This window comes from Alligator mississippiensis, chromosome 8 (assembly GCF_030867095.1).
Source record: "Alligator mississippiensis isolate rAllMis1 chromosome 8, rAllMis1, whole genome shotgun sequence".
NCBI lineage: Eukaryota > Metazoa > Chordata > Crocodylia > Alligatoridae > Alligator > Alligator mississippiensis.
Window position 1 is genome coordinate 28,964,507 of NC_081831.1, and position 25,497 is coordinate 28,990,003.

Sequence of the window (25,497 nt, forward strand, 5' to 3'; positions counted from 1 at the left end):
TTGCTTCACTGCCCCCCCCCACCCCTCCACCGTCACTGCAGTCTCCATCGGAGGTCATGGGCTAGGTAAGGACCCCCCCCCCTCCCCCCCGCATGGCTCCGTGTTGCATGCCCAGTTCCCTGCCTCTGTTTTGGTGCTGGGGGCAGGGAGGGGCGGGGCAGGCCATATGTGTGTGGGGGGGGGGGAACCCCCCTATCAGGGTCTGGAGGGATGAGATGCAAAAGGATGTGTGAGAAGAGTGTGGCCCCTTTCAAAGGCAAGTGGCGCCATCTGCTGGTGCCCACTGGGTTTCCCTGGGCCAAGCCAGCTTCTGCCTCCCCTCCCTCCCCCTCACTAATTAAGGAGCAGTATTTTGTGCAGTTTGTTAGTTCAGGGGAGAAGCAGGTCGGGTCGAGTAGTATGGGGAGGACACACAGACCAGCATATTTAAAGAGACATTGATGTCTTGCCTGACTTCCCTGGGCTTCAACCCCCTCTACTCCTATAGAAACCTGTCTCAACCTCCCCAATAAACCTGCGAGCCCGAGCATGCCCCTCCCTGTCCCCCCACCACAGGGCCAGCGTGGCATGAGCTGCCCTGTTCTCCGCCATCTGCAATGGGGAGGGGGGAACCCAGTTGCTGAGTTTTGGACACCTGAGATGATGTGGGGAGGGGTGTCGTCTGACACCACCCCACCAGTTCCAGCTCCAGCTCAGCATACTGTGTCTGGGACGGGGGGAACCCCAGAGGCTGGGGGGTCTAGTGTATGTAGAGCTATTCCCATTGATGCATGTGGGGGTTATGGAGGGTTGGGAGGGTACATGGGATGAGGGCCCCCAAGTACCACTTCACTTCCTTGGCTTACCCAGGTGCAGGTGTGGGGCCAACAATCCAGCTTGGCGAGCAGACAGTGATCACAGTGGATGCCAAGGCAGCTGGCAAAGGCAAGGTGACATGTGCAGTCTCCACGCCTGATGGGGCAGAGGCCGACGTGGACGTGGTGGAGAACCCAGATGGCACCTTTGACATCTTCTACACGGCACCACAGCCCGGCAAGTACCTCATCTGTGTGCGCTTTGGTGGCCAGCACATACCCAACAGTCCTTTCCAGGTCATGGTGAGTACCATTGGGCCCTGATGCCCAGCTGCCCTGAGTCCCAGAGCTAGCTGCAGCACTGGGACCTGGTAGACCCAGTTACCGTTCGCCCCAGATCCAGCCACAGCATGGGGAGCCATTATACTCAGTCACAGAACAGGGTATCATTATACCCAGCTGCCTGCATGTCCCACCCCACAGCCAGCTGTATTGCAGGTTACTGTTATACCCAGCCACTCTGCACCCAGAGCCCAGCTGCAGCCTGGGAACCTGTTATACTCAGCTGCCACACACCCCAGAGCTAGCTGGAGAGCTCGGACCCAATATACCCAGCTACAAGCACACCCCAGTCCAAATCCAGCCATGCTATGGGGACCCATTGTACCCAGTCACCTGTGTGCCCCACCCCAGAGCCAGCCACAGTGCAAGGAGCTGTCATACAGGGGATGGATGGATTGTGAGGGAGGCAGACAGATGGACAGACTGGACCCGGTGTCCCCGCAGGCCACGGAGCAGCCTCTGATGGGTGTTAATGGGCTGGATGTGGCTGGGCTGCGCCCCTTCGACCTCGTCATCCCTTTCACTGTCAAGAAGGGCGAGATCACAGGTGAGACCTGGCCCATTCCGCTCAGCCACCAATGTCCGCCCCATAGCCAGATGCAGCCTGACGGGCTGTGATACCTAGCCCTTGCCTCACTCCAGAGCCAGCCACATCTCAGGATCCACATTACAGCCAGCCCCAACACACCCCACCTCAGAGCCACCTGCACCCAGGTTCCCTGTTATACCCATCCCAAAACCAGCTGCATTGTCCCCATTATACCCAGCTCCTCATGCCCTACTCCAGAGCCAGCTGCATTTCAGGGTCCCTGTTATACTCAGTGCTGACAACCCACCCCAGAGCTAGCTGCATCCTGGGATCCCTGTTATACCTAGTTCCTGCCACTACCCTTTGCCCAGGTGCATTGTGGGATTCTTGTTATATTTAGCCCCCAGTGCCTACCAAAGAGCCAGTTGCATCTCACCACTCCTATAGAACCAGCCTTTCTGTGCCCTATCTCAGAGCCAGCTTCATCCTGGGGTGTCTGTTATATACAGCCCCCAGTGCCCATCACAGAGCCAGCTGCATCCCAGGTCCCTGTTATACCCAGCCCCTTTCCCACCCCAGAGCCAGCCACATCAGGGGTCCCCATTATACTCAGCTCCAATGCTCTACCCCAGAGCCAATCATATTCTGCAGTCCCTGTTATTACTCAGCCCCCAATTTCCACCCCCAAAGCCAGCTGCATCTCGGGATCCCTGTTATACCCAGCCCCAACATTCACTGCAGAGCCAGTGGGGGGCAGGAACGGGAGCTGTGGCCCCACCTGACCCCCCTCTCCCATCTCCCCCAGGCGAGGTGCGGATGCCATCAGGGAAGGTGGCAGCGCCCGATATCGCAGATAACAAAGATGGTACAGTGACAGTTCGCTATGCGCCCACTGAGGCTGGCCTGCATGACATGCATATCCGTTGTGACAGTGTCCACATCCCAGGTACCTCACCCTCTCCCCCCTCCTGAATGCCTGGGTCCCCTCAGGGGTAGGAAGGGGAGCTCAGACACCTGGGTTCCCTCTGGGGGGCAGGAGAGGGGAACCCAAATGCTTGGGTTTTCTTGGGGCAGCAAGAGGGTGAGCCTGGATGCCTGTGTTTTCTAGGAGGGGAATGGGGGCTAGAGGATGAGTGCTGGAGGCTGGGAGGCTGGATTTATGTTGTCTAGGGGAAAGCGAGGGAGCCTGGACACCTGGGTTCCCTGGGGGAGGGAGTAGGGATGGATGGATTACAGTGATGGGGGCTGGGGCTCCAGATGCCTGCGTTCTGCGAAGGTCTGGGTGCCTCTAACTTAAGGGTGGGCAAAATGCGGCCTGTGGGCCAGATGCGGCCCACCAGGCCATTCTATCTGGCCCGTGGGGCCCCTAAAAAATTTAGAAAATATTTATCTGCCCCTAACTGCCTGTCATGCGGCCCTTGATGGCTTGTCAAAACTCGGTAAGTGGCCCTCCACCCAAAATAATTGCCCATCTCTGCCCTAACACCTGACCCACAGCCCCTCTGCATCATCCCACGGTGCCCCTTGCTCCCAGCCCACAGTCCGTCCATTTCATGCCCCTGCCTCTGGCCATTGCCCCGTGGTGCCCCTCAATCCCAACCAGGTAGGTGGGAGGGGGTTGGGAGCTCAGATGCTTGGGTGCCCTCCCTGGCATTGAGGGTGCCAGGGGCAGGTGGAGAAGGTGGTGGGTTGGTGTTTGATAGGGTGTCTGTGGCCAGGTGGCTGTCACCATGGTAATCTCCTTTCTTAGGCAGCCCACTGCAGTTCTACGTGGACTACGTGAACAGCGGCCACGTCACGGCCTACGGCCCTGGCCTCAGCCACGGTGTTGTCAACAAGCCAGCTGCCTTCACTGTCAGCACCAAGGACGCTGGCGAGGGTGCATCTGGCTGCCTGAGTTCCCCAGGGCTGGGGGTGTAGTGGGGAGTTGCCAGACACCTGAGTCCCTGGGACGGATGAACCCTGGACTCTTGTGTCCCATGGTCTGAGGAGTGGGGCTGGGGCTGGGAGTCCAGATGCCTGGGTTCTCTGGGCAGGGGAGTGAAGTCTGGGGGCAGGGTGGTCTCCAGTAGAGCGGGGAGCCTGGATACTTGGCTTTTCTCTCCATTCTGGAACGGGAATCGGGGCTGATGGGTTAAAGCAGGGTGGGGGTTGGGAGCCCAGAAGCCTGGGTTCTCTGGGTATGGTATATGGTCTGGGGGGAGGGGTCCCAGCAGAGTGGGGAGCCTGGACACCTGGGTTCTCTGCACATGAAGCAGGGTCTGATGGGTTAGCGCAACTGAGAGCCTGGGTGGTGGGGTCCTAGGGGTTCAGTGCCAGTGGCCTGGATGCCTGGTTTGGCTGGCCCTGACACCCCCACCCCTTTTTGCGCAGGGGGCCTGTCACTGGCAGTGGAGGGCCCATCCAAAGCAGAGTTGAGCTGCACAGACAACCAGGATGGCACCTGCAGCGTCTCCTACCTGCCCGTGCTGCCTGGCAACTATGGTATCATTGTCAAGTACAATGAGGAGCACATCCCTGGCAGCCCTTTCACTGCCCGCATCACTGGTAAGCTCTGCCCCAGGGCCTCAGGTCATAGCCTTTGTATCACTGATGAGGTCATTACAGAGACCACAGGGCCTTGAGGGAACCCACAGGTTCCTGGTACCCCTCATTGCCAGTATCACCAATAAGGTCATCACTCCAGGGAGCAGGGCTGGGATGGACCTGGGGACCCTCAGACCCTCCCACATTATCAATGAAGTCACTGCAGGGTGGAGCCATGGGGGCCCCACCTGCATCACCTCTGAGATCAGCTAGGAGGGGCAGGGCCACAGGGCCAAGGGACAGGGCTATGGGGAGGAGGCAGAGGTACAGGGAGAAGAGGCCTGGAAAGGGCCCTATCCTGAGAGTCCACTTTGGCCTGATCCTGTGGCTCAGCTGCTTAGGCCCAATCCTGGGAGATGGGATCAAGGGCAGGATTGTGACCCTGCTGACCTTCCCTGACCCCTCTCCCTCTGCTCCCACCTGCAGGGGACGACTCTCTGCGCCTGTCGCACCTTAAGGTGGGCTCTGCTGCCGACATCCCACTGGACATCGCCGAGACTGATCTGAGTCAGCTCACAGCCACTGTCACCGCTCCCTGTGGTCGCGAAGAGCCCTGCCAGCTCAAGCACCTGCGCAACGGCCATGTTGGTGGGTGCCCCCCCGTGGCTCCATGGGGCCCCTCATTCCTAACCTGCAACCTCCACATCTTTTCACTGTGCCTTTCACTCCAGACCCGCAGCTCTCCAGTAACCCCATGTTGCCCCTCACTCCCAACCTGCCCCCCCCATGGCTCAGTTGTGCCCCGCACTTCTGACCTACAACCCTCTATTAGCCCTGCAGTGCCCCTTACTCCAGACCCACAGCCCTCTCCCTAACCTGCAGCGCCCCTCACTCCTGACCTGCAGCCCCCCTCCATCATTTTACAGTGCCCCTCATTCCTGATTCTCAGCCCCCTCCATTAGCCCTGCAGTGCCCCTTGCTTCTGGCCCACAGCTGCCCCCCACCCTCCCTGCCATGCCCTCACTTCCCCACCTCCCATGCCCACAGGGATCTCATTCGTGCCACGGGAAGCAGGGGAACACCTGGTAACAGTTCGGCGCCAGGGGCAGCACGTGCCTGGAAGCCCCTTCCCTGTGTGTATCAGCCAGGCTGAGATTGGTGATGCTGCCCGTGTACGTGTGGCTGGGCCGGGGCTGCGCGAAGGTCACACCTGCCAGCCGGCTGCCTTTGTCATCGACACCCGTGACGCTGGTATGGCCTGGACACCAGAGTTCCTTCCCTGCATAGGGCCCAGATGCCTGGGTTCTCTGGGATGAGAGTGGTGTCTGGGGGGGCGAGAGCAGAGGGGGCTGGGAGCCTGGATGCCTGGGTTCTCTGGGAAGGGAGGGAACGTTGAGTGGGGAAGTTGGGAGCCTGGGTTCTCTGGGAGGGAAGTGGAGGGCTGTTATGTCCCAATCTCACCTCCTCCCCACCCCATCTCTGTAGGCTATGGGGGCCTGAGCTTGTCCATCGAGGGCCCTAGCAAGGTCGACATCAACACGGAGGAGCTGGAGGATGGGACCTGCCGCGTCACGTACTGCCCCACAGAGCCAGGCAGCTATCTCGTATCTGTCAAGTTCGCTGACCAGCATGTGCCAGGTGGAGCAGGGGATGATCGGGTTGGGGGTCCTAGAGCCCCAGTGAATTGTGCTGTAGGGAGTGGGGATCTGCATATTTGTCTGTCTGTCTTTATGGCCCCGTGACTGATGCTGTGTCTGTCCATCCCCCGCCCAGGGAGCCCTTTCTCTGTGAAGGTGACAGGTGAGGGGCGCCTCAAGGAGAGCATCACAAGGAGGCAACGGGCCCCTCCAGTGGCCAATGTGGGCAGCACCTGCGACCTCAACCTCAAGATTCCTGGTGAGCAGTGCCAAGGGAGTGTGGGAGGGGGCTGGAGGGGGCCGGGGACCCAGGGGCTAGGGGTCAGTGATGGGGGTGGGGGGCGCTCCTGCACTTGATCACATGCCCCAGCACCCCTCTGGCCAAGCCATCCATCCCAGGCACAGTCCAGGAAGAGAACCCAGGCATCTGGGGCTGTCCTCTGCCCCCCACCATGGCAGAGATCAGCTGTCAGGAGCTGTCATCCCGGGGGGTTGAGGTGAGACCTGGCTGAACCCTGATCCTTAATTTCAGCATAGATCTGCTGTCAGGGGTTTGGTATTTGAGGGTGCATCTATGTGAGATACTTAATGCACAGTAGCTTAGTAACACTGCACAGTAGTGTGCCAGGCAAAAACCACGCTAATATGCTACTGTGCACTAAGCATCACTAAAAACCATGCACCGGCACTACTGTGCAGTAACTGTAGTTAGTTACTGTGCATTTAGTTGGTACTTAATTAAGCAAGTACTAAACTATTGTGCATTAATGAACGTGTAGAAGCGCCCAGGGTGGATGGGATCTCAGAGGGCTGGGTCCCAGCTGATACCTGCCCCTTGACCCCAGCAGGGATCAGGTGTCAGGGGTTAGCTAGCGAGGGTGGGTGTCAGGGGAGGTGGGGGGCAGGCCTTCTCTGACCCCTGACTCCCCCCATTAGAGATCAACTGTCAAGCCCAGGGACATGGGCATTGGGGTGGGGGATCTCAGTGGAGGCTGGGTCCTGGCTGACCCCTGATCTCCCGGCAGAGATCAGCCAGCAGGAGCTGTCGGCACAGGTGACAGGGCCATCGGGGGCTGTGCTGGCAGCCGAGGTGTTGGAGCCAGAGCGTGACGTGTTTTGTGTCCGCTTCGTGCCGCGTGAGACCGGTGTCCACTCCGTCAGCGTCAAGTACAAGGGGCAGCACGTGCCTGGCAGCCCCTTCCAGTTCACTGTTGGGCCCCTGGGTGAGGGCGGTGCTCACAAGGTGCGAGCTGGTGGTGCTGGCCTTGAGCGAGCCGAGACAGGCGTGCCAGGTAAAGGGGCCCTGGGGTAGCATGAGTAATGGGGGCCTGGAGCGGGCTCAGACTGGCATGCTAGGTGAGAGTAGCCCCATGGCATGATGGGGTAATGGGGCCTGGAGCAAACTAAGATGAGCATGCCAGGTGAGGGCAAGCCCAAGGCATTGTGGGTAACTGGGATATTGCAGGTAATGGGGTCTGTGGGGCATTCTGGGTAACGTGTCCCTTCCCCACAGCGGAGTTCAGCGTGTGGACACGCGAGGCGGGTGCAGGGGGCCTGTCCATTGCAGTTGAAGGGCCCAGCAAGGCCGAGATTGCCCTGGAGGACCGACGTGATGGCTCATGTGGTGTCTCCTATGTCGTGCAAGAGCCTGGTGCGCTTGGGGGTGGGGGGCAGTGTGACTGGCTGGGGGTGAGACCTGGGGTAGGAGCCTGAGGATTCCAGTACGTTTGAGGGTCTTGGGGCTGGGGTTCTAGGGGAGGGGGTGGGAGATTGGGGCAGGAGCCTGGAGGTCTTGGGGCAGGGGTATTGGAGGTGTCAGGTGGAGCTGGGGGTCTTTGAGGGGATTGGGGGCTGGGCCAGGTGCTGGGGGTGCCTGGAGCAGGAGTCTTGTGCCTGGTTCTGTGAGTCTTGGGAGGCTGGGGATGCTGTGCGGGGGGGCTGTGGCCGAGGTCTTGAGGGTGCTGAAGGGTGCCTGGGGCCAAGGGGGCTTGGGGTCTTGGGTGGGTAGTGAGAGTGGGGCTGGGGCTGAAGGGTTTGGGCAGGAGGGCAGCCTGGTGGTGCTGGGGGGTCCATGGCAGCAATGAGCCCTCCACATTAACATCTCCTTCCCCGCAGGTGATTACGAGGTGTCGGTGAAGTTCAATGAGGAGCACGTCCCTGACAGCCCATGGGTGGTGCGGGCGGCAGCCGCCTGCCTAGATGCACGGCTCCTGGCTGTCTCTAGCCTTCAGGTGAGGCACTCGAGAAGCCCTGTGCCACTGGCCCCCCCACCCCGGCGCTGGGTCCCCCTCGCCTCCTGGGCTGGCCACACCACTGCTGGTGCTGGGAGCTTTGGGGCTGCCTCTGCGTGCTGTGGGGGGTTCTGGGGGGCTTGCTGTTGCTGCTGGGGGAGAGGGGAGGGGCTCCCATGCCAGCCCAGGACAGCGATGGCCCCCCCCAGCTGCCCCTGGGGCCTGGGGTTTTCTCCTGTGTCTCTTTTAAAGGCTATATACAGCGCCGCCCACTCCCCCCCCCCCCCCCCCCCCCCCCAAACGCTAGGGCTTGTGGAGACTTAAAGAGGGAGAGCACAGATCCCCCAGCCCTGGGGATAGAGGGCCTGAGGCCCCCTTAGCACCTCCACACTACTGTGCAAGGGGATGAGGGCAGTGCTCCCCCTTCCTCCGCTCTCTCTCTTTAAGCAGCCCCTGCCCTGGGCAGGTAAGTGTCTGTGTGTTCATGTGCCTGTCCTGTGGGTCTATGAGTCTATGCTGTATGGCTGTCAGGTGTGGTCCATATTGCAGGTCTCTGCATCTGTCACACGTGTCCACATGTCTGTTGCATGTACACAGGCCCAGAAGTCTGTGGTGCATGGCTGTCTGTCTGTACTGTGTGTGCCAGTTTCTGTGTCTGTCATGTGTTCACATGTCCATGATACAGATCTGTGTGTGTCTGTTATGTGCAGACATGTCTGTCACATGTCCCTGTGCATCCACAGGTCTGCGAGTCCATGCTGCATAGCTGTGTGTCTGTCAGGTGTGTCCGTGCGTCAGTGTTGCTTGTCTGTGCATCTGTCATGGATGTCCATGTCTGCATCTGTTGTGTATGTCCACATATTCATGTTGCACGTTTGTGTGTGTCTGTTGCAGGTGTTCATTTGTTTGTGTGTCTGTCACATGCATCTGTGTGTTCACAGGTCTGTGAGTCCATGCTGCATGGCTGAGTGGGTTGTCCATGTTGCTTATGTATATGTTTGTCCACATGTCCATGTTGAATGCCTGTGTCATGTGTCTATATCTGTGTATAATGTGTGTACATGTGTGTCTGCACACAGGTCTATGTCATCTCTCTGTATTGCATGTCTGTGTCCTTGTGTCACATGTCTGCATGTATGTTGCATGCCTATGCTGTGTAAGGGTGTGTGGGCTGGGCTGGGCTGGGCCAGGCAGTGATGGCGCTAACCCTGCGTGTGCTTCCAGGAGTCGGGCCTGAAGGCCCACCAGCCCGCTTCCTTTGCAGTCAGCCTCAACGGGGCCCGCGGTGCACTTCAGGCCCAGGTGCATGGCCCCTCAGGTGCCCTTGAGGAGTGTCATGTCACTGAGATTGACCAAGGTGAGCCCCCCAGCCCCAGCCCCCAGATCCACCCAAGTCAGTGGAGTCAAGGCCTCAAGCTGAGAGAGAACCGGTCGGCTGGGATCTACCCTCCATCCCCCACTCCCTACTCAGAGAACCCAGCCATCCAGGCTCCCAGCTCCACCTCGCCCCCAAATTTTTAACCCACCCTCCCCAAGCCAGATAGAACCCAGGCTTCTGGGCTTCCAGCCCCGTGCTGTCCCAGCACTGCCCTGAGCTGGGGCAAGAACCCAGGTGGCTGGGGAGCCCCTCCACCACTGGCCCTGATGCTGCCCCTCTCCCCCTGCTCCCAGACAAGTACGCAGTGCGCTTCATCCCGAGGGAGAACGGCGTCTACTCCATTGATGTCACCTTCAATGGTGCCCACATTCCTGGCAGCCCCTTCAAGATGCGTGTTGGGGAGCCTGGGCAGGCTGGAGACCCTGGGCTTGTCACTGCCTATGGCCCTGGCCTCGAGGGCGGTGTCACCGGTATGGGGCCGGGGGGCTGTGGGGTATAGGGGGCTTCAGGGTGGGAGTGAGGGGCACCGTGGGTTTATAGGGGGATACAGGGTGGGATTGAGGAGTTACAGGTCAGGAGTTAAGGGCACCACAGCGAATAGGAGGATGCAGGTTGGGAGTGAGGGGCATGATGGAGTGGTGGGTTGGGAGTGAGGAGACCTGGGCTGGTCCCTGACCCCTGTCCTTGCTCCCTGGCGCAGGGAGCCCAGCAGAGTTCGTGGTGAACACGGCAGGGGCAGGACCAGGCACACTGGCAGTGACAGTGGATGGCCCATCCAAGGTGCAGCTGGAGGTGCGTGAGGCAGCCGAGGGCTACCGTGTAGCCTACACACCCCTGGCACCAGGCAGCTACCTCATCTCCATCAAGTATGGCGGCCCCCACCACATTGCCGGCAGCCCCTTCAAAGCCAAGATCACCGGTGAGTGTCAGCAGCAGCAAAGGGCACAGGCTCTTTGCAAACGCAGGTCACTGTAAGGAAGTTGAGTGTGGGAGAACCCACCTCTTCTACCGCCACAGGCTGGGAGGGTGGATTAACCCCTGCCCACCCCAAAACTTGGGCATTAACTTCTTGCCACCCACTTGGCTGTTTGTATCCCCTCCTAGAAACCTGGGTTCCTCCCCAGCAGCCCCGGCCATGTCAGCATGCCCTCGGAATGACCCCCCCTCCCAGACACCTGGGTTCCATGTCCATCCCCAGCTTCTCAGCCTCTGCCTCCAGCTGGAAGGGGAGTGGGATTCACCCCTTGTAGTCCGCCCAAGAATTAATCCCTTGCTGCCCACAGGCCCACGCCTTGTGAGCTCGCCTAGTACCCGAGAGTCATCGTCGGTGCTGGTGGAGGCTGGGGGCCGGGCGGAGGGGAGTAGGGGGCCTTCCACTGCTCCCCCCACCCTTGCTGCCCCCCCCTCCGCCCCTGCCTCTGACGCTAGCAAGGTGGTGGCCAAGGGGCTGGGGCTGAGCAAGGCCTTTGTGGGCCAGAAGAACTCTTTCACTGTGGACTGCAGCAAGGCTGGTGAGTGCAGGGAGTTCTTGTGGGGGTGGGGAGCAGGGTCCAGACACTTGGGTTAAGGGAAGGCTGCTTAGACGCTGGGGTTCATCAGTGGGGTAGATGGGGGGGTGCCAGGACACCTGGGTCCCCTCTGGGGTGGTGGGTGTTGGCTCCCAGGTGCTGGTTTCCTTGCTCTGAGAGGGTTGGAGGAGCTAGTTCACTAAGGGAGCTCTGGGCTGCCTGTGGGGGTTCCTCATGTCTTCAACCCAGGCATGGCCCCCCCCCCCATTTCCTGGTGGAGGCCAGGCAAAACTCATGGGGGGTGGGAAGCGGGCATGCATGGGGGTGGGGAGGGGGAGCTCCATGCCTTGACCCCACCCTATCCTGTAGGGTCGAATATGTTGCTGGTCGGGGTGCAGGGCCCACGGACCCCATGTGAGGAAGTAGTGGTGAAACATCTGGGCAACCGGCTATACAGTGTTGCCTACCTGCTGCGTGAGCGTGGTGATCACATTCTTGTGCTCAAGTGGGGTGACCAGCACACACCTGGCAGCCCTTTCCGTGTCACTGTGCCCTGAGTAGGCATGCCCTGGATGCCTGGGTCCCCTTCCCAGCAGCTCCTTCCCTGTCACCATGTCCTGAGACCCACCCTGGCCTTGGGCTCCCTTCCCAACAGCCCCTACTATGTCCCTGTGCCTGGAGAACAACCCCCCTTAATGCCTAGGTCCTCTCCAGTTCAGCCCAGCCCCCCCCAAACCTGGGTCCTCCCAGCCCTGCCCCCCCATATCACTATTTGCTTCTTCCCTGCCCCACTCCCTTCATGATTTCAGAACCACTGCGGGGAGCCTGCAACAGCTTGAGCCCCTGGACCCTGCACCTGACCTGTTTGGAACTTTCCTGCTTTTTTCCTGTGGGTTCAAACTTCCAGTTTTTTTTGTAACAAAGCTGGGGGGGCATAGAATAAAGACTCATTCTGCTGCAGAAGCTGCCTGTGTCGGTTTGTCTGTCCTAGTACAAGGGGGGGTGGGGCAGATGAACGGAGAACCCCAGTCTCTGCCCCCAGTGTGGCAGGGGGAAGTACCAGGACCCCCTTCTGGCCCTGGGGGCGGGGTGGGTGGAGGGAATGCAGGCATCTGGGTAACTTGTTCTCAACTTCTGCGGGAAGCACTGGCAGATACTGCTCCCACCCAGTTCCGGTAATTCCTGTGCCACACATCCACCACCCCCACTTCAGCCACCTGCAGGGGAAGTACCCTCCTTCCTGCCCCCCTTTAGCTTGGGCACATGGGGGGGATTCCGTGGCACCTGGTTTGGGGAGGTGCATAAGGTAATGAAAAGAGAGGCTGGGACAAGGGAGGTAGGGGAGAATCCCAGCTCCAGTGCCTCTCACTCCTGGCCTGCAGTGCTCTCCTGCTACCCCACATTGCTCTTCACTCCTGATCCACAGCCCCCATAACTTGGGTGTGGCCTTGGCTCCAGCTCTGGCTCTGCCTGACTGCAGATTTTTGCTGCCCTGTCATCGTGGTTTTGGACAGGCCCCAGCTTGGTCTCTTGCCCAGCCCCAGCCAAAGGGGCTCCAGCCAAGCCCTGGTGCCTGCCTGATGTGTGGGGGAAGGCAGTAACCTACAGAGGGGACTCCACATCACTTCTGACCCACAGTCCCTTCCCTAGCCTCCTGCCCCAGGTGGTAACACCCCCTTGTGACCATCAGGCTTGAGGCACTTTGGGATTGTTGGCCCCCTCCCCACCCAGGACCTGGTGGGGGGGGGGAGGAGGGGCAACAGAGCCCTGTCCCCTCTGATTAATCAGATCAAATTAATCTAGGCACATGCAAAGTAGATGCTGCATGTTGGATAGAGGCAAACAGACATGATGGGCCTGTAGGGCATGGGCCCAGGGTGTGGGATTAGCACCCCAGAGCCAGAGGGGACAGGAGCCAGTATGCAAATAACAATAGTGTATGCAAATTGGCACCCCCACTGCCCAATGGATTTGAATTGCAGAGCCAGGCAATCGGGAAGGCAAATCAGCTTAATTGTGCAAAACAATGGGCTCCCGTGCCCTCCCCCAACTATGCAAATAACATGCAGATCAGGCGAGATAATGATCCATGCAATTAAATTGGCCACGCCCATGCAAGTGAAAAGCCGATATGTAAATTAATGCAAAGAACAATCAAGGGAGGGGCACGTGACATGGTACAGATTAAGGCCAGGGGGTGTCAATCGGGGGTACGCGTACCCCTCCTGGTACCTGGACCAGTCCTAGGGGGTACGCTGGGCGGGCGCGGACAGCGCTGCCACCTCCCTGGAGCAGGGCCGGGGCGGGATGAAAGCAGTGGCGCTCCTCTGCCGGAAGGGGAAGCTTGCAGGGAGCAGCGGCCGCCGCCACCCACCTACCCAGTGAGCTTCTCCTCCCTACAGAAGGGCGCCACTGCCTGCCCCTGCCCCTGCACCTGGGAGGAGGCGGCGGCGCTTCATCCCCGCCTCCCTGTTCAGCGCCCGGCCGCACGCTACCCATTTCCTCCCCCCGCTCAGCCTTTCTGCCGCCAGGGGTACTTAAACTAAAAAAGTTTGAAACCCGCTGGATTAAACAGTTTCCATCCAATCAGCCTGCAGAGATTTCCACCTAACTGTTGGAGTACTGGCACTAGCTAAAACGTCGCCACAAACAGCATTTTCGTCAGCCACTTACACATGCGTGCGTTCCCGCTCCCCTCCCCCATACCCTCTTAACATTGCGCCTGCGCGATATCCTCTCCGCACAAAATGGTGGCAAGTCGCAGCGCATGCGCTCTCCCCTTCCCGCTTGACCGGCCAGAGCGGCGCACGGGCCGCCCCACCATTGGCTGGAGGACCGCGCCTCAACGGCTCCCTTGTCGAAGGTGGCCGGAAATGGGCGGGCTTGGCTATAAAAGCGCCGCGCAGGCGCTTATCCTCTCTTTTTTCTGCACGGTGAGGCAAGGCTTGATAAAGCGGCGGCAAGGGTGAGATTGGGGTAGGCCGGGGGGGGGCCTCGAGGTCGCTCCCCTTACTTCTACAGGTTGGTGACCCCGCTGTGGGGCTTGCCCCTCCGCTACCCCCCCGGGAGAAGGGGCTCGGCTCCTCCCCCGCCCTGGGCCCTCCAGCCCCCCCCCCCAGCTCAGCTCCTCTCTTCTCGGGGTCCCTGGCGGCGGGGAGTCCTGGGGACTCATAGACGACCCCCCGCTTTTGCGATGCCAGGGGCTCTGCCCCCTCTCCCCAAGAACTTACTCCACGTTTCTCGTACGGGGTTCTTTAGGCCCCCGTGTCCACCTTGTCCCCGCTGGGATCCCAGAGCTTTCATTCGCTGTGTAGGTGCTTTTGTAGTCCCTGGCGTCCCCTGCCTTGTAACAGCTGCGGAGCTCCCAGTTGCCACCCACCCGCTGGAGTAACAGAGCTCTCTCCACCCTGTAGACGTGCCCTGTGTGGGTGTCTGCACCCCCCCCCCCGTTGGGGGATCCCTGCCTCCCCCCATCTGTAGGTACTTCCTATAAGCCCTCATGCTTCACCTCTGTTCCTGTGGGGGGAGCAAGGCTCTCCCTTGTCCTGTAGAGACTTTTTCTAGACTCCCATGTTTCCACCCCATTCGGGTGCACTCAGCCACCCTTCTCATCCTGGTAATAATTCGTCTCTGCACCCATGATCCACCCCCTTGTGTGCACCCACCCTTCTGGCAGGTTCAGTGTTCTGACTGTTCCCATGTTATTCTTTTGTAGCTTTGTCATCTCTGAGCAGCTATGGGCCGCCGCCCTGCCCGCTGGTGGGTGTTCTCCAGCTTTTCCTTGTGGAGGACTGGGGTGGTGGTAAGGGGAAGACCTTGGGTAGATTAAGGGGCAGCAGGGAATGACTGGGGGAGGGTGGAGGTCTCTGGGGAGTTCTTGAGGGTGCCCCTAGGTGGGGATGGGGGAGGAAATTTGGGAAGAGGAACAGCTCGCTCTGCCCCACCTCTCTAGACTGGACCCCTTTCGTATCTGTAGTAGTGACATCACCAGATGGGTATGTAATGATGTCATCTGAAAGCAGTTTCTGCCCTTCCCCACTTCCACAGAGAAATAGGGGGCTAGGTCTCCCCATATCACTTCCCCATATTAAATTGGGCCAGTCCTCACTGGGGGAAGGAACAGGGCACAGACCTGCTGGGGGGGCATGTCTCTAGCCCACTGTCGGGTTTCTTTTGGGAGGGGCGACTGCTAATGTCTAAGCTGTGCTCCGTCAGCCAGAAAGGAAAGGGGCCTGGGAGGCTGTGATGTGTCCGTCTTTCTCCCCATCCCCCCCCTTCTTGGGGAGAGCAGGTTGCTGTGGCAGGAAGTATTTTTAAGGTGTTCTTTAGGATTTGGGGGGCTGTGGGTGGGTCAGTGTCAACCCCTTACCCATCCCCTGAAATCTGTCCCTCAGCTACAGATACTGCAAGAACAAGCCGTACCCCAAGTCCCGCTTCTGCCGTGGCGTCCCAGGTAAGTGCCTCCACTCCCAGGCTACTGGTGGAGAGGGTTGTGGGGAGTCTGGGTGGGGCCTGCTCAGCTTCTTTTGGGGGGACAATGACGCATACCAGGTCTTTCCTTTTAAAGGCGGGGGGGGGGGGGGTTTGAAGTGGGGTGGGGGGTGTTCTGGTAGCTCTGGCTCTGCCCTTTGTCTCTCTTTCCACCCCCCCACTCCACCCCTTCAACCCTGGGGTGGGAGTTAAAGATCCCCTTCTCCTGCAGCCAATTAAGCCGACCGGCCCCTCTCCCCTGTGGGGGCCCGGTGTGCACTGGTTGCAGACAGCAAAGCTCCCCGTGGTGGTGTATGTGTCCTGCCTCCCTACAGCAGGGTGCTTGAAGGGACTGCGGAGACATGGTTGTGACCAGGGCTGGGGGGAACATCTCTGACCTCCCCTCCCCATCAGGTTCATGTCCCTCCTCTGGTCTTAGAGGGGGGTGTCTGGGGGGGTCCTGATCCCTTCCCCTCCCTGGGCAGATGCAAAGATCCGGATCTTTGACCTGGGCCGTAAGAAGGCGAAGGTGGACGAGTTCCCACTGTGTGGACACATGGTGTCTGATGAGTATGAGCAGCTCTCCTCTGAAGGTGGGCACTGTGGGCCTTGTTGGCAGGGGGAGCTGGGATTGGGGGGGCCACTTCTGAGGAAGGGAGAAAGGGTATGTTTATATTGATGGTGGTGAGGTTCCTCATCAATTCTGAACCTCTACCCCTCCCCACCAATGTCAGGACCAGCCCTGGCAGCTAGGGGTCCACTGGAGCCTGGCATCTGAAGCCCTTTATTGTCCCCACTTGACTGCTGTCTCCAAGATGAGATTTTGGGGGGTGGTCTTGGAGGTCACAGAGCCCTGTGGAGTTGTGGTGTGGGAGAGGTTTGTGTAGCTGGGGAGTAAGGTCTGGCTAAGGAGGGTCTGTCCTGTGGGGGAAGAGGGGATGCAGGGTCTGGGGTGAGTCCCCTGGATTGTGTCCCCCACACCTCCAATTCCCCCCCCACCTTGTTCTGCCCCCCCCCCAGCACTGGAGGCAGCACGGATCTGTGCCAACAAGTACATGGTGAAGAGCTGTGGCAAGGATGGGTTCCACATCCGTGTACGGCTGCACCCCTTCCATGTCATCCGCATCAACAAGATGCTGTCCTGTGCTGGTGCTGACCGGTGAGCCCTGAAAGTGGGGGCTCTGTTCAGCCTGGGGCTTCATGCTGGTAGTACCGAGCTGGGGGCCGGCTTGAGAAACTTGATGGGGGGTGGTGTCCCCTTGTTCTCAGCCCTACAGGCAGGAGGTGGTAAGGGCTGGGAGAGACTAGGGAGGGTTCAGGGGGTGTTGGTCTTCTCTCCCCAAGGCTGCAGAGTGGTGGGAGGTCATAGGGAGAGCTGTAGGGGTTTCATGCACGTCTGTTCTTGCCCCATATCTCAACCCCCCCCATCTTCCCCCTCGTAGGCTGCAGACAGGCATGCGGGGGGCATTCGGGAAGCCGCAGGGCACAGTGGCGCGGGTGCACATTGGCCAGGTGATCATGTCCATTCGCACCAAGGCGCAAAACAAGGAGCACGTCGTGGAGGCACTGCGGCGTGCCAAGTTCAAGTTCCCTGGACGCCAGAAGGTATGGGGGGTTTGGGTCTTGTCGGGGGGGGGAGTTGGGGGCCGGGGGTAGCCTCCTTTTGTGGTAGGGACCCTCACTGATCCCACCATCATTCTCATTGCCCAGATCCACATCTCAAAGAAGTGGGGCTTCACCAAGTTCAATGCTGACCAGTTTGAGGACATGGTGGCCCAGAAGCGCCTGGTGCCTGATGGCTGTGGAGTCAAGTACATCCCAGGGCGTGGGCCCCTGGACAAGTGGCGAGCGTTGCATGCTGCCTGAAATCTGTCATGTCATATATCCCCCCCACCACTGGGGATCCCCATAATAAATGCTTTGGCCTCTCAACACCCCTGTCTGCCTCTGCTTGTGGGGTGGGGGTGGGGATCTGGACCTGTGTCTCAATCCAGATTAACAGAGTGGGGTGGGGTGGTCCAGTTTAGATTGGCCCTCTGCTTCCCTCCACCTTGGCAGGGAGCTAAAGCCTGGGAGGCTATCAATCTGTCCACACTAGAATCCAGGATTTGTTGCCTCTAGAATCTGATCCAGGTTAGTCTTCCCTTTTGTGTATCTACATGTAATCCTGGGTGTCACCTAAAATCCAAATGCCCCTCTTAATCCAGATTTGCCCCAATGCTGTTTTGCCTCCTTAATCCTAGTACCACCCCTTTAATCTAGGTGTCCCCCCTTAATCCTGATACCTTTAGGCCAGGTTGTCCTAATCCAGGGGTCAGCAAAATAATGGCCCACCAAGCCATTCTATCTGGTCTGCGGGGCACCTAAAAAGTTTAGAAAACTTTAATATTTATCTGCTCCTGGTTGCCTGTCAAAGATGACGAGCCATGGGCAGTAGGACCCATGAGCAAGGCTGGCCTGTCCTCCCAGCCAGAAGCCTGTTTGCTGCAGCTTTCACCGCTTCCCCGTGTGCCTGCTGGCTGCTTCTGGCACCAGCTGGCCTCCAGCTGCATCACTGGACTGCATGAGCACTGGGCTGTGCTGGTACCCCAGGGCCACGAGTGCAAGTGTGAATGTAACGGAGGGAGGGAGGGGGAGAAGTGTGAGTGTTCACAGAGCAAGTCCCACAAGCACACCCCACCATACACATAGAATCAGGGCTGGAAGGGAACCCAAAGGATCATTGGGTCCACCTCCCTGCATGAGCAGGAAAGACATCTGTGGTCAGGTGACCCTAGTCAGATGATGGTCTAGTCTTCTCTTGAAGACCTCCTAAGGTAGGTGATTGCACCCCCTCTGAGGGGAACTTGTTCTATAGTCTGGACATCCTAGTTGCAATGAAGCTTTTTCCTAATGTTCAGCCTGAAACTAGAAACAATGGCCACAAGCTCCTGGAAGATGGTTTTCCCTCAACGTACCCTGTTGAGCCAGTTATTCACCCAAGCCCCTGATATACACCTCTGATGTGGCGGTAAGCTGTAATCGGGCCCCCTTTCAGCATTCTTAAGGCTGAAGAGTCTGAGATCCCTCAGCCTCTCATCGCTTGCCCTGCAAGTTTTTACTGATCATACGGGTGGCCCTTTGGATTCTCTCGAGCTTTAGCACAACCTTTTGAAGCGCAGAGCCCAGAACTGGCTGCAGTACTCCAGGTGCGGCTGCGCCAATGTTGAGTAAAGCAGGAGAATCCCTTCCTTTGGTTTTACTGGCGATGCATGCCAGAGTTTTATTGGCCCTAGCACTAACTGTCGCACTGCCAGCTTGTATTCATGCTGGGATCTATTGTTGCCTGCAGATCCCTTTAATTTGTAGTGCTGGTCAGTTTAGCATTGCCCAGCCTGTAGGTGTGCTGTGGAGTTTTCCTTCCTAGATGCAGCACTTTGCATTTCTCTACGTTGAACCTCATCTGGTTCCATTCTGCCCAACATGCTAGCCTGTCTAGGTCTGTTTGTATCTGTAGCCTATCTGCAGGTATGTCTGCGCAACCCCATATCTTGGCGTTGTTTGCAAACTTGGCCAATGGGCTTTTCACTCCCTCATCCAGGTTGTTAAGATGTTGAACAGCCCTGGGCCAAGTACCAACCCCTGAGGTATGCCACTGCCTACATCTCGCCAGGACAACACCAATCCATTCATTTGAACTCAGCATCCTACTCCACATGTTTTGCACCTGCTTGACGATCCTGCCGTTGAGCCCAATATCTTCCAGTCTTCTGATCAATACCTTGTAGGATACCAGGTCAAAGGTGTTCTGGAAGTCGAGGTATATGATGTCAACTGTTTTTCTCCAGGTGACAAGTCACCTGATCGTAGAAAGAAATTAGGTTGGTCAGATGAGATCTGCCTGCGACGAAGCCATGCTGGCTGTCATTCACTATAATGCCTTCTGCAAGTTTGTCACGCAGCCTCTGAATGTTTCTAGGATTTTCCCTAGAATAGAAGTTAAGCTAATAGGCCTGTAGTTTCCTGGGTCCTCATGCTTCCCCTTCTTCAAGATGGGCAAAACATTGGTCCTCTTCCAGTCCTCTCTGATTTCTCCAGAGGCCTGTGATTTTTGAAAGACCTTTACCAGGGGCTCTGCAATTACTTTGGCCAGCTCTTGCAGAACTCTTGGGTGGAGTTCATCTGGTCCTGCTGATTTATATACATCTAATATCTTTAATTGATCATACACCAGTTCTGTGGCAGTGGTGGGAATGGTGTAAATCCCGCCCTGCTCATTCTGTGCCCTACCTGGCGTGTTGTTCCCCTTTGGTCTTGTGAAAAACTGAGGCAAAGTAGTCACATAGGAGTTCCACTTTTTCTGGAGTGGTAATGACCAGGTATCCTGAGGCATTGAGCAGTGGCCCCACACTCCCATAAGTTTTCCTTTTACTCCCTATGTAGCTAAAGAAGGACTTCCTGTCCTTGATCCTTGTAGCTAGTTTTAGTTTGGTTTCTGCCTTAGCGTGCCTAATCTGGTTTCTACAAGTGCAGGCCATTGTCAAGTAGTTTTCCTTAGAGGCTGTCCCACGCTTCCATTGTTTGGATGCCTCTTCCTTTTTCTGTAAGAGGGCTGGAACTTCCCTGCTTAGCCAAGAGGGTTTTTTTTGACCCTTCTGCTACTTTTTCTTCATAAGGAACTGGATTTTTCTCTAAGCCTTAATGATTGTGTCCTTAAGGAATGACCATTCTTCTCGTTTACCTGTGGTCCCTGTTCTCTCAAGGCATTCTCTATCAGTGACCTGAGCTTATTAACATTTTGTGTTTTTGAAGTCTAAGACTTCGAGCTTAGTATCTGTTTTGTCAGCCTTGCGACGGACCGTAAATGTAATGATTTTATGGTCACTGTCACCTAGGCTACTCTTTATGTGTGATCAATCTGAGCTGGCTGAACTTCCTCCCAGGAGATGTCTGGGTAGTTGAAGTTACCCATGACAACCATGTCCTGTGCACGTGCAGCCTCCGTTAGTTCAGGGGCAAATGCTAGATCAAGTTATTCACCATGGTTAGGTGGCCTTTGGTATATACCTACAGTCAGGTCTCTCTCGCTGCACCTCCCCCAGAGCTTGACCCAGAGGTTTTCAAGCTGTTCTTCTTTGGGGTTGATATTGGCCTGTAAGAAAGTGTACTGCTCTTTCACGTAGAGGGTAACGCCTCCACCTCTCTTCCCTACCCGATCCCTTCTGTGAAGAACGTAGCCCGTTGTGAGAGGAGTCCCACCAGGTCTCTGTGATCCCTACTAGATTGTAGTGCCCAGTGGAAAGCAGGAGGACTAGTTCCTCCTGCTTGTTCTCCATGCTTCTGGCATTGGTGTACAGGCACCTAAGTCCTTCTACTGAGGTCACTGGCTGATTGTTGCGTTGAAGGGGAGCTGTTTTCTCAGCTCCTGTAAGAGTGGCTTACTTGTTTTCATTGTCAATGGAGCTTTCCTGTATATTGGTCCCCAGGTGGGCTCCAGTTGGCATTTCCCCATCCCCTGCGATCTTAGTTTAAAGCCCTATCTAAGAGACTGGGCATCCTGGTCGAGAAAAGAGATTTACCTTTCCATGTGAGGTGGATGCCGTCTCTCCCCAGGAGTCCTCCGTCCTTGAAGTGGGTGCCATGGTCATAGAAGCTGAATCCTTCTCAGTGGCACCACTGTCGGAGATGCTGGTTCACCTCATCCTTGCCTCCTTGGACTATGCCTTGCAACAGGAAGCACAGAGGAAAAAAACTACTCGAGTCCCTGATCCTTTAAGCCCAGCTCCCAGAGTCTTGTAGTCACTCATGACACGGTCTGGATTGCTCCTGACTGTATCATTTGTTCCTACATGCACAAGGAGCATGGGGTAGTAATCTTTGGGCTGGACAAGCCTGGGGATCCTCTTTGTGAGAACATGGATCCATGCCCCAGGGAGACAGATCTCCTGTGCTGTGGGATCCAGGCAGCAGGTGGCTCCCTCTGCTCCTCTCAGCAGGGAGTTGCCTACTATGATTACCCAATGTCTTTTCCTGTTGCTCTGTTGCTTGCAGCCTGCCTGGTGGTAGCTGTGGATGCAGTGTCTGTTGCTGCACTCACTCCCAGCAATGCCAGGGCCCCAAATCAGTTCCCCAGCTGCACTGGAGGAGTTATTCCAGCAGTGCGAGGTTTAATTCTGCATCATCTAGAACCAGAGGTGACTGTCTTCCATCTGTCTGTGTCAGGTCCCTCTTGTGTTGCCATCCCGCCATTTGAGCAATCCTGCAAAGAGTAGAAGTACCTGTCAATCTCATCCTCAGTGGCTGTGATTCCATGCAGTCTGCTAACCTGGAGTTCCCTCACCTGCCCCTCTGGGGTCTCAATATGGGCCCATGTGGAACAGGTGAGAGGACCTGCCAGGCAAACTTTGCAGCCCTCCCCATCTTTGCACTGTCATACATGCAGACTCCCACACCCCCTCTCACACCCTAGCCACCCTCCCCCCGCCACATGGCCCACCACAAATCTCACACTCACCCTCACACTACAAACCTATACCCACCCTCTATAACCTCCACCCCGCACAGTATACAGGAGTAAAACATTTTAAGCTATTGTGCGATCACCTCTGTGTACATGACACAAACACGTGTAAATCAGGATAAAAAATGTTTTGGAAATTAATGAATGTTGTAGACTTTTGGAATACAATTTGGTGTTTTTCTAGTTCTGAGATGGTAAGGGGTTTTACTGAAAGGAGTGTTTCTGGGGGCAAGGGGAGGGACTTCTTGTTGCAAAGGTTGGGGGTTAGGAGGGTGGGACTTCTAGTCCCGAAATGGTGATCAGCAGGCAGGGCACCTGTCAAGGGGTGGGGCACCTATGTGGCCCTTGACATCTTGCCAAAACTCAGTAAGTGGTCCTCCACCTGAAATAATTGTGCACCCTTGCCCTAACCCCACTAATCCCATTGCCATCCTCAATCCCTATGCCTTTTAGTCAAGAATATCCTAATCTTGATGATAGGCAGACAAGGTTCCTTGGGTGAATTTGATATCTTTTATTAGACCAACCCAAATAGCTGGATAATAGTTATTAAGCAAGCTTTTGGGTTCAAAAACCCTTCGTCAGGCTAAGGAAGTTTCAGCAGGTGCTGTGTGCTCTTCCTGGATGGAATGAAAAGTAAAGAAGCCAGAGGCAGCTGACTTCCCAGCCCATTCTCTGGCTTCTTTACTTTTCATTCCATACAGGAAGAGCACACAGCACCTGCTGAAACTTCCTTAGCCTGACGAAGGGTTTTTGAACCCGAAAGCTTGCTTAATAATTATTCTCCAACTATTTGGGTTGGTCTAATAAAAGATATCAAATTCACCCAAGGAACCTTGTCTGCCTATGTCCTTAGACCAACACAGCTACAACCCTAATCTTGATGATGTTCTTAATTCTGCAAATCTCTTAATCGACTTGCCCCTCTTACAGACATCTGGATTAACATAAACAGGAGCAATTCAGACTGCTGCCTTTAGGTTTCCCTACTCCAGGTGCCCCCTTTTAATCCTGATATTCTCAACACAGACTGCCACTTCTAATCTGGTTTCCCCTAATCCTGATGCCCCCTACAATCCAATCTTTAGTTGAGGTTGTTTTAATGCTGATCCTCTCCCTTAATCCAGGTTGCCATAAACCTGATTACCACCTTTAATCCCAGTACCCTAAATGCAGATTTCCACCCATAATCCTGTTGCCTTCAGTCCACAGTGTGACCTTCCTTGAACTGCCATCCCTACTCCTAATGTCCCCTTTAATTCATTTTCCCTTGATCCCTGTTGTCCACCTTGATCTCAGTTTTCCCATTCCACATGTCCTCTATGCCTGTGGTGATATCACAGCCTGCAATGAAACCAATTAGGTGATGAATGAATGACCCGTGGTTTCAGAGGAGGGTTACACGTGCTGTATTTTTCACATATAAGGTACAAACATGCATCTACTCCCAGAGAGGTATGCTTGTAATTCTATATGGGCACACGGATATTTCAGGCATGAGCATGTTTTTCAGCACAGAGTTTCAGGCACATGTACATATACTGTAGGTGTATATACATATACTCCATGCACTGGGCACGTAGGCATTCCAGGCACACAAGTGTGGGCTCCCCACAGGTATTTCTGGTGGGTGTGTGTTCTCTGCTTCATATCCTCCAGGGTCTTCATTGCCCTGGTCTGAGACCTGGGGCAGATGTCACAGTCCCTTCCCCAGGGTAGACCAACTTGTGGGGAGCCTGGGACCCTGGCATCTGGGCTCAGGGCAGCCCCTACAGCGCAGGCAGCAGCAGCAGGACAGGGGTGAGGGGCTGGGGTAGGCCACAACTCAGCATCACCTCCACAGGATAGTGGTCACTTGCAGCCAGGGCCTGTGGGGACACCAGATGCCCAGGTTTCCCTAAATGCTGGGAGGGCAGGGGAGGGGGCATGGGTACATTAGAGCTCAGGTGGTATTGGGTGCCCAGATGCCTGGGTTTCCTTACCTGCTCCTCTGTGAGCCTGAAGGCAGTGGCAAAGTTGAAAGCTTTAGCTGAATTGGGGATGATGGCCTGGAGGCAGTGGTCACCATGGGCCACAATCCTAGGGGGTTGGGGGTGGGGTGAGAACCCAGGCATCTGGACTCCCTGCCTTGTCTGTGTACACTTAATTTGGGTGGGCATAATGGGCCACTACCTTAATCTGGATTAATTCCACCCCACCCCAACATGCACATGTGTGCTTAATCTAGATTAAATTGACCCAATGGGCTCACACCTTGATCTGTATTAACACCCACCCTGCCTAATTTTTACATGCTTAATCCATATTAATTCCTGTGTGTCCACACATGATCCAGATTTAGCCTAATGAGCTCATGTCCTGGTCTGGATTAATTCCCTTGTGCAAATGGGTTTAGTCCAGATTAAACCTCCTGTGATGGGTAGGCAAACTCCCAGGCCTGGTCACATTGCCAGCCCACCCACTTGTCTTTGAGCAAGCCACCTGTTCTACTTTCCTACCATGCCTTGTAAAATAATTAGGATGTTAATTAGGCTGGAGGCTGCCCTTCAAGCACCCTGCTGTTCACAGGTGGTAAACACACAACTCCAACCTCTCCTTATCGTGTCCCATGCCTCTCAGATGTTTCTGTGAATTGTGCTATGCTCCAGCCGGGCCCAACTCAGCACAATGTTAGGCCTCTCTCACGCTACGTTGTTCAGGGCCTCACACATATGTCACCCCTCCAACTGGGGCCTCTACCACTCTGCCTACTCTCACCAGGCTTTTCTCTCGTGCCCCTTACCAGGCCACGTTCACCCTGCCCTGCTCCTTCGAGCGACCACATAGGCCATCAGGTTTATGTCTGCTCTCCTTGGCCAGCCCTGGCGCAGCCTTTTGGGCCTCTCCTGTGACACTCATCTGTGCGGTGGCTAGGCAATTAACCAAACACTGGGCTAACTCCGCCCCTAGCCCCTCAACGGGTAACACCCCCCCCAGCCGATCTCCTATTGGAGTCAGTGACTGGCCCCTTTCTCATGTGGCTCTCTCTATGCCGCCTCAATTGTCCTCAGGCCGACACGCATGGAAAGCTTTGTGGACACCCTCCTGCCCCTTCCGCGGGCAGAGGGAGACCCTGGTGCACGTGACCCTTGAGCGCACCAGGCTGCAGCCCCTCCACCTCCAGAACCTCCTCCTGAGGTTTTGGTTAAATTTCACCCCCCACCTTTTAGTGTTTGGGCACTCCATCCACCGCCCCACCAAGTCCCGGGACCTCCTGGTCAACCTCCTCCTGGCCTTGGCCAAGTGGGCCCTGTACTTGACCAGGAAGGAGGCTCTAGCCAGGAAGGTGCCCGGAGACGGTGGGGCCACTTTCCTCTCGCTTGTCTGTGCACATTTCCAGGCTGGGCACCAGTGGTCGGCATCCACCAGCTCCTTGGATGCCTTTGAGGACTGGTGGGTGCAGCCCAGGGGGCTCTGCTCGGTGTCCCCTTCTAGAGAACTTACTTTCATATTTTGAACGTTTGATCCCTGCATCACCCCTATTCTGTTTTTGCTTTAGCTGTCCCAAGGATTTAGTTATGTTATTCATTCATTGGCCCCACAC

The 25,497-nt window shown here is 56.6% G+C and overlaps 2 protein-coding genes and 1 non-coding gene across 5 annotated transcripts in view; all 3 read left to right on the top strand.

The window, feature by feature from the left end:
• The window catches only part of FLNA (filamin A), a 30,664-nt gene extending 18,756 nt beyond the window's left edge, over positions 1-11,908 (top strand). Inside the window, 18 exon segments of the mRNA XM_019491275.2 lie at positions 42-65; positions 850-1,097; positions 1,581-1,683; positions 2,471-2,611; positions 3,416-3,544; positions 4,039-4,212; positions 4,678-4,839; positions 5,239-5,442; positions 5,677-5,829; positions 5,965-6,087; positions 6,854-7,120; positions 7,342-7,479; positions 7,944-8,059; positions 9,284-9,416; positions 9,731-9,907; positions 10,138-10,356; positions 10,721-10,948; positions 11,315-11,908. Coding sequence (XP_019346820.2) covers positions 42-65; positions 850-1,097; positions 1,581-1,683; positions 2,471-2,611; positions 3,416-3,544; positions 4,039-4,212; positions 4,678-4,839; positions 5,239-5,442; positions 5,677-5,829; positions 5,965-6,087; positions 6,854-7,120; positions 7,342-7,479; positions 7,944-8,059; positions 9,284-9,416; positions 9,731-9,907; positions 10,138-10,356; positions 10,721-10,948; positions 11,315-11,502 — 2,927 coding nt within the window. The 3' untranslated portion in view covers positions 11,503-11,908.
• A 1,915-nt stretch (positions 11,909-13,823) lies between these two features.
• RPL10 (ribosomal protein L10) lies at positions 13,824-17,347 on the top strand. Of its 3 annotated transcripts, none has more exons than XM_059733099.1 (7): positions 13,824-13,910; positions 14,661-14,704; positions 15,340-15,398; positions 15,901-16,008; positions 16,436-16,574; positions 16,858-17,020; positions 17,126-17,347. In XM_059733099.1, exons 2-7 carry the CDS (start codon positions 14,682-14,684, stop codon positions 17,279-17,281), a joined length of 648 nt encoding a protein of 215 aa, XP_059589082.1. In that variant the 5' UTR covers positions 13,824-13,910; positions 14,661-14,681; the 3' UTR covers positions 17,282-17,347. The 3 variants fall into 3 exon arrangements, with proteins under 3 accessions (XP_059589082.1, XP_059589083.1, XP_059589084.1); XM_059733100.1 differs by having other exon boundaries at positions 13,877-13,966; XM_059733101.1 differs by having other exon boundaries at positions 13,897-13,921.
• LOC132252362 (small nucleolar RNA SNORA70) lies at positions 15,642-15,781 on the top strand. Its single transcript, XR_009464256.1, has one exon. It is a non-coding gene; the product is annotated as a small nucleolar RNA SNORA70 (small nucleolar RNA).
• Positions 17,348-25,497: the final 8,150 nt, after the last annotated feature.

Coding starts and splice junctions, on each gene's coding strand:
- RPL10 (XM_059733099.1), top strand. CDS start 14,682: ATGGGCCGCCGCCCTGCCCGCTG. Junction 16,009..16,435: donor TGAGCAGCTCTCCTCTGAAG/GTGGGCACTGTG, acceptor CCCCCCCCCCAG/CACTGGAGGCAGCACGGATC. Junction 16,575..16,857: donor TCCTGTGCTGGTGCTGACCG/GTGAGCCCTGAA, acceptor TCCCCCTCGTAG/GCTGCAGACAGGCATGCGGG.